The sequence below is a fragment of the Thermobia domestica genome, chromosome 8, assembly GCF_964235325.1.
Source record: "Thermobia domestica chromosome 8, izTheDome1.hap1.1, whole genome shotgun sequence".
Lineage (NCBI taxonomy): Eukaryota > Metazoa > Arthropoda > Insecta > Zygentoma > Lepismatidae > Thermobia > Thermobia domestica.
Genome location: NC_137461.1, coordinates 260,190,766 through 260,198,866, shown reverse-complemented (window position 1 = coordinate 260,198,866; position 8,101 = coordinate 260,190,766). Strand labels below are relative to the sequence as shown.

Genomic DNA, 8,101 nt, shown 5'->3' with positions numbered 1-8,101 from the left:
TGCCACGGCCGGGTGTCCAGTAACAGTATTAAGCGGAAAGAATGTCAGGCAATTCGTAATAGCTGGTGAATCCATCTTCCAACTTTGTCGAACATGTTCAACATTTCGTACAGTACAGCGTATGACGTGATACAAGAGGAACTGAAATTTTGTAAAGTGAGTGCTTGGTGGGCGTAGAAGTGCCTCACAGATGTCCACAATGGCCAACTCAATGATGACATGCCTGGGCCACTTGACATGGTACGTTGATAGTTATAGGAGACGAGTCCTGGGTATGCCATTACGTGTCTTTAACAAAGGGGACATCCATGGAAAGAAAATATACCGAGTCCCCACCAAATCGATATCGGTTGTGCGCTAATGGGAGAAATGTGTTGAGAGATCTGGTGGCTATGTTGAAAAGTAGGTTTAATATTAGTCTTACTTTGTATATTTTCTTACTGTATTACCTATTACTTTTTTTTTAAAACATACATTGTGTGTTACTTATTTATCCACCCTCGTAATTTTACTTTGTAATTAAACATATGCCAAGTTAAGACAGGCCGTCAATGAAGAGGTTATATTGTATCACTGTATCGGTTTTATTTAAATAGGAGAAATCGTAATACCTGAAGATATGGTGGTCGCGTTGGCTGCGACATCGCTCGTTGTTGCATAGGTGCTTGCGCCATATATGCTGGATCCTGTTGCCGTTGCATGGGCATTATACCCTGTTGTACATAGCCTTGCTGGTTGAAATTATGAGACATAATAGGCTGTCCCTGTTGTTGTCCCATCATTTGCTGCTGCTGTACCATAGGTGGCTGCGCTCCATATGCACCATAGTTTTGGTTCATATCTGGAAACAAAATCACATTCTTTTAGTATACCACCTTTACACTAGTACACAATTCATCTGTTTATGTGTGTCATAAATTATTTCTAGATAGGACTGAATACGAATGGAGGACTATCTAGGAGATGATGAAATTTTCCTTTGAAAAATAAAAATTTTGGAAGATGTATGGACTCTATTGATGGGTCCGGTGGAAGAAGGTATCCCACAATTACAACTCTGTGAGAAATAAGCAGTTTCAAGAAAGGTAACAATGCATGATTCTTGAAATTTTAGATAGCAAGTTACACAAGGTTTGTCATGTTAATTTAAAAAAAAAAAAAAAAAAAAGATGGCAATATCGTTTATATAATGCATAAAAATTTCTGCAGAGGAGTGGGATATACCGTTCAATTGCTTATGGGTCAGAAAAAATCTTGGGGTAACAGCACTGCACAACCACATTATGGAAGGAAGCCTGAAATACTTGTTTTCACACATTACAAAGCATTTATCCTCAGACCAGTTGGATGATAAAATCAGTAGCTACGATGTTTTCTCCTTTAGGTTTATTTGCAATTGTTCCTAAATTTTGAGTGGGCAAAGTACTTAACTTCTTCCAAACCTTTTAGCTAGAAATGTATTAAGGATCTGGTATATTTGAGTACGTAATGAGCAGGTCCTAAGCTCCATGATAAGTAAATCAGATTGTTAGTTTATAATTAACAATCCTCTTTACATTTTTGCTGTTTCTCCCCTTTCCTTTTCATTCATAAGATAAAAATGTGCCGTTGTCAAGCCTTGTACGAGGCACGTCTGAAAAACGACCGGATAATTTTTGTACGCAGGATTGAAAACACTGATGAAGGAGAATGCCTAAATATTCTGTTTTCAACAGAGATAGAATCGTCCGAAGGGTTGTGAACGTGCGAGTGGTAGTAATTTGAAATGGCTGCCGCAATGTAAAATCCCGCCAAATGTGAAGTGAGATTTGTCATAGGATTTGTGAACGCCAAAGGGCAGAGTACAGCTAACACCCAGCGGAAATTGTGTGTCATTTACGGACCGACAATAATGAATGAAGAGAACGTTAGGCAATGGTGTAGAAAGTTTCGGGAAGGGCGTTCAAATGTTCATGACAATGAGCGTACCGGAAGGCCTAGTGTTCAGACGGACGATCTGGTGGAACGCATTAACGAGAAAGTGCTATCGAATCGTCAGTTCACAATAATTGAACACACCAAAGAGTTTCCAGAAGTGTCTGCAAAAACAGTGCATCGAATTGTGACTGACAAGCTGGGATATCACAAACTGTATGTGAGGTGGGTACCAAAAGCGCTGACAGAGGATTACAATGGACAACGAATGACAGCTGCATGTGATATTTTTGGCCCACTAGAGGGAGGATGGGGATGGCCTCTTTCCCCGCATAGTGAGGAGGATGAAACCTGGAGTCGAAGCAGCAGTCAATGCAATGGTGGTACGCCGGTTCCCCTAAAACGGAGAAATTCAAACAAACACTATCATTCACAAAATCATGCAACTGTGTCTTGGGACCAAAACGGTGAGATTGTTATGGAATTCTGGGAAAACCAGGACGAACAATTACAGCAGATGTGTACTGCAAAACACTGAATAATTTGTGACGTGCTATCCAAAATAGAGGGAGAGGACTGCTACGTTCTGGAATTCTTCTGTTCCATGACAATGCCTGCTTTCACACAGCTACTCATACCGTTGAGACAATTCAAAGATTTCGATCGGAATTATTTAATCATTCCTTTTACAGCCCAGTCCTTACCCCCTAGCAATTACTTTCTTTTTTCACCTGAAAAAGTGGCTTGCATTAAAGCTTTTCAAGGACAGTGAAGTGCTCAAGACATCAGTTCTGGATGGCTGCACTCTAAGAGACAGATTTTTACACAGAGGATATACGGACGCTTGTGTCACGCTACCAGAGATGTATGGAGGTTCGTGAAACTATCTCGAAAAATAGCTAAGCTATGTACATGTAAATCAATCACAATAAATTTCTTCTCCTATCATTTTCTTTTCTTTTTCTTTTTCTTTTTTTTTAAATATCGGCCATTTTTTTATATATGCGCCTCGTATTTTCCAATAATAAACCAAAGGTGCGGTTGTTTAGGGGGGGACTGGGTAGTGTAGTGGTTAACACATCGGCATGGTAAGCTGGAGACCTGGGTTGAAATCCTGATGCATTTTTTCACTCTTTATGCATCATAATTATCGTTTAATTTACATTTACGAAAACTTGTAATTGTAGTAATAAATCATTAGCAACAAATATACGATTTTTTAATTGAAATGTTTGTTTATGCCTTTCTAAAATATAACAAATCTTAATGCATATATCTTTCTGCATCATCCCATATACCAATTCAGTGATAAAAGTTACTTTATTTTTTCTAATCTTATCCTTAATCTAAAATTTTCCAACTATGGGTCAGCTAATTTATTCCATAAGGTCTATTTATTTGTTTATTTTATTCTACTAACTTTCGTTTACTTTCTACGCCAAGCTGTGCCTCTAAAGACTGCAGTTAGTCTGAAAGTGTACCGCAAAGTAAATATTCTGAAATACATAAATAAGTAAAGCAATCAATTAACCTACCGTGGGACTTGCAGTTCAATTTCTGGCTTTTCAAATAGATACTCTCAGAATAAAGGTACCAGTTCTGATGCTTTATTCCTCAAACTACGACTAACCATTGGCAACTATTTGTGGAGGCAATTCATTGTTCTGGATGTTTTGATTGGGGATGCTTTAATGTACACATTTTAAAATGTTACATTTCCACTTACTGTTAGCAGGTGTGCTACAAACTTAAATCAAAAGAAAACTGTGATTGCTGAGCCCAGTAATTAAAATTGTTTTGTTTGTTCAACACTGTTCTGCAATTACTAGTGTTGTGTACTTATACTTTATACAAATTAAAATACTTGTTTATATATTCTCGAGATTTATTGAAAATAAAAGGAAATCTTTACTTTAATGCTAGTGATTATACGGCCTTATATATACCTGGTATATGGAAAAAAAACCTCAATGAATTATGACTTCTGACCTGTGATCGAACCAAGTACTCTGCAGTACCACTGAATGAGAGTTATCGTTCTGATATCTCTCTAATGATTTGAGTACCGACCCTGAGATAACTAGGAGCCAACCGAATTTTTAATGTTTGCCCAAAAAGTCACTTCGGATTTATTCCTTCAATCTTTAGATGATTTTTCATATAGTTGTCAAATTATTACTTTTCCTTTAACTCAGCCCTATCAATTATATATTAGTAGGTTTAATATAAATAAAATTAATAAACAAGAATATTCATTTTTAATTAAACAAGTTTATACTCATATTTTATTAACTAGTAGCTCCATCCATCACTACTCTGGAACTTACTACAGGAATAACTAACACTTTTCTGACCAGAGTATATACATATTTATTTATTAAAACTGAAATAAGGTGTTACAGTTTCGACAATTTAACGTCATCTTCATCAGACACTAACTAACTGATGAAGATAACGTTAGTTAGTTAGATACCGTCAGTTAATGTCTGATGAAGATAACGTTGCTACTATAATGTCCATTACAGTAGATAAAGTTTAATGTATGTGTATCATTTGACTAGCTTTTTTACTCCAATCTTTACCATCTCTCGAATCATTTTAGACAACATAAAGTTTGAAATATGATGGAAAATAATTGTCTTTAGCCATTTGTATTCTTTTTTTTACATTCACTCCTGCGCGTATGGTAACCTTTTTCATGGTGTCATACGCGAAGTAAAAAGGAATAGAAACTAGAGGTAAACTAGTTGCAGGAAAGCTTTTGTTTTACAAGATATGAATTATTTAAAGGGAAAGGCAATATCTATATATAAAAATGGATGTTAACGAACTATACAGACAAACTGTAAGAGGTGGTTCCTCACATCAAAAATAAGAAAAACGTTCATATGAACCTGTGGGCAAAAGTGCATAGTTTAGAGCTAGTGATGTTCAAAACCACAAAAAGCTACATTGCAACACGTGTTATTTCGAACACGAGAAACTGTGGAGTGTCAGTACATATCAGCGTACAGAAGATCATACACACATAATCCAACTAAACTAAACAAAGTATGTGAGAAGAGCAACACAGTTTTAAGAACAGAAGATTAACAATAGATTTTATATTTACATTAAGAGAGCTAATCAAGAAAAGCTGGCAATGTTACGGTACAGTCAGAATTCATAGACCAAAAGGAAGCAAATGATAACCTAACTAGTGAACGCATATGTAAGGAAGCTGTACATATTGGAATGGAGGAAAAACCATCTGATGGATCTGTGTTCTGAAGTAATGAAGTATCGTGTTTTCTAGACTATTCACCGTCATTCCGGAAGGTATAGTTTGGAGAAAGGAATAGAAACATCTTATATTAAGAGATGATATAATGATTCAAGAAGAAATCAAACAAGAACAAAGGAAACTGATACCTAGGACAAATGTACAAAAAAGAATATGGCCTCCAGATAAGCCAAAAGAAAAATAAAGCTCTGGTCATTTCAAGAAACATAACAATACGACAAAGAAAACCTTTGAAAATAGCACAGTCCTTAGAGTACCAGGGTCCAGAAGTGACGGTAGATAACCCAGTGAATGAAGAAACTAGTAATTATAAGACCACAGCAGGGAAGATCTGACTGAAACACGGAACATTTTAATGTGGGAAAACAAGTACTTCATTACAATTATGCTAAGATGAGATTAGTAAGAACCATTCTCGGAAGGACAAGAAAAGATCAATTAAATATTAAATCATTGAAAATACTCAACCAGGAAAGGTTGGAAGAAAGAGTACAGAATTATGCTACGCTGTACCTACATATAGGAAAAGATAGAAGAAGGCTTATCGAAGAACTTTTTACGACAGGAAAATGGCCACAGAAAAAACCATGAAACATGTGGTTGGATAGGTACAAGAGGATGTAGAATGAAAAGAACTCAGGATAAAAAGGCTCCAAAATGAAGTACGATGGAGTGGAAGAGTGGCTGGAGATGCCTACACACACACTCAGAAGGATAGAATTCAGGAACAGAATTTATGATGATGAATATATAGCTAATGTACTTACTCTGCTGCAGATTTGTATACATAGGACCACCTTGATTGACATTTTGACCAACAGGATGCTGTAACTGCTGAGGGAACATGCCCTGTTGTGGAGGCTGCATACCAGATGCATGTTGAGCTCGTAATTGCTGCCTGCAAGAAAGGAAGAAAAACAATCACACAATTTACATATTCTTCAGCACATTTTCTTCAGCACAAAAATATTTTAAATATTTTAACGAATTATACCAACTTAGAAACTAATTTGTTCTGAGAAATATATCTATTCTTCTCTTTTATTATTAATTCTCGCTAAATTACTTTTGGTCTCTCGTTAGTTTTATCTTTACCTACTAAACTCTCTCTGCTTTCCTCCTTAAAACGCTATCACGTGACTTCATTCAAATACTGCGCCCACTTCGATGTTCAACAGCTACTTCTTTGAGCTACTTCCACACAGCTGCTTGTTTGTAATTTTAAGTGTTGTATCATACGTTACATCTACAATTTAAATTGTAAACGTGAGAACGCTTGCAATAAATGACTGGACTCTGTTTTTAATACATAAACATAGACTTTTTCTTCGTCTGTATTTATTTTTAAAAAAAAAAGATCAAAATTGACTTTGTTTTCCTTGATATATGTATGCGCAATGCAAAGATTGTAATATAAACTTACCTTATAAATTGTTGCCTCTGCATTGCTGGGAACGGTGCCTGTTGTGCTCCCATAAACGGTGCCTGAGGGTGGCCTCTAGCTCGCAACATTTGTGACAACGCCTGCTTCGACTGGTTCATTGGCCGTTCGAACCGAGGAGCGCCTACTGGAAGACATTAGACTTAACTATAGATACTCTATTTATCATACAAATATAGAGATACACACTGTGCAGGAGTAACATCACATACATTTACATTCGAGTTGAGTATTTTATTTTTCTTAAGACTGAATAGCTAAGACAACTAAGACATAGTGATCAAGCAACTACAGTCTTCATTTCCACAATATGTTTACAATTTAATTCCATTCTGGCTGCCCGTGAAAAGTGCCATGATGTGCCACATTAGTTTTTTTTTCCTTTTCTTTCTTTCTACTAACTCAATTTAGAAAATAAAAATTCATTTCGAATTTTCATTCTCCTCGGTAATTAATATGGGGGAGGGGGAGCAGAAAAGAAAAACGTTTCCATATACGAGGTGGTATCAAAAAATTTCGAGGTTAGTTCTGAAACACGCCAACAAATGGCACAGGGAGCACCGACATTCGTAAGGCAGAATGCCAAGAGATACTGACCTGTGTACATCAGGTGCTGTACAGCTGATGTTATTCTGGCCACATGCGTTATCACATCTGCGATTTCATCATGGACAGCAAGTTAGAACAACACGTGAACATGAAATTCTGTGTGAAACGGCAAATCCACCACAGAGACTCTTGATATGATTCGGCAATGCTGCATGAGTCGTTCGAGATGTTTTGAGAGGCACGCGCGCATCAAAAGCGGAAGATGACGAGAGATTAGAACGACCCTCAACGAGAACAACACCCGAAAATGTCGAGACCATTTGGCAACTATATGCATGAAGATTGTCGGGAAACAATCTACAATATTACTATCATTGTCGGTGTGTCATACGTAGTGCACGTGTGATTTGAAGATGCACCGTGCTGCTGTCAAGTTCATCGCCAGGCTGCTGACCCAGGAGCAAAAGGAACACCGCGTTGAAGTCTACCAAGAACTCCGTCAGCGTGCCGTAGATGACTCGTAATTCATGTCGAGGATCATTACCGGTGACGAAACTTGGGTTTACGGATACGACTCTGAGACAAAGCAACGGTTTTCATTGTGGAAGAGCCCATTATCTCCACAACCGAAAAAGGCGAGGTACATCTGCATCTTGACTAAGTGCTCGTTGTTCTAACTTGCTGTTCCTGATAAAATCGCACTCGTGGTAACGTACGTAGTAAGAATAGTACCTGCATAGCGCCCAATATACACAGGACGATGTCTCTTGACTTACGAAGGTTGGTACTTCCTATGCCTATGCATACAGCCTTGCGCTACCATCTGTTGGCATGTTACAGAACTATACTCGAAACTTTTTGATACCACCTCGTATGTAATCAGTATGTGTCAGGCATCTCTCTCTGAATAGGCT

General features: G+C 37.4%; 1 protein-coding gene across 2 annotated transcripts in view; it reads right to left on the bottom strand.

Annotated features, from left to right (window-relative positions):
- Nucleotides 1-8,101, bottom strand: part of kto (mediator complex subunit kohtalo) — a 212,389-nt gene that overhangs the window by 9,546 nt on the left and 194,742 nt on the right. The window contains exons 37-39 of one of the 2 annotated variants that reach the window (XM_081769676.1): nucleotides 6,621-6,762; nucleotides 5,965-6,095; nucleotides 612-841 (exon numbers count right to left, since the gene is read on the bottom strand). In XM_081769676.1, coding sequence (XP_081625802.1) covers nucleotides 612-841; nucleotides 5,965-6,095; nucleotides 6,621-6,762 — 503 coding nt within the window. Of the gene's footprint in view, nucleotides 1-611; nucleotides 842-5,964; nucleotides 6,096-6,620; nucleotides 6,766-8,101 lie in introns of both variants that reach the window. The other variant, XM_081769675.1, reaches the window with a different exon arrangement.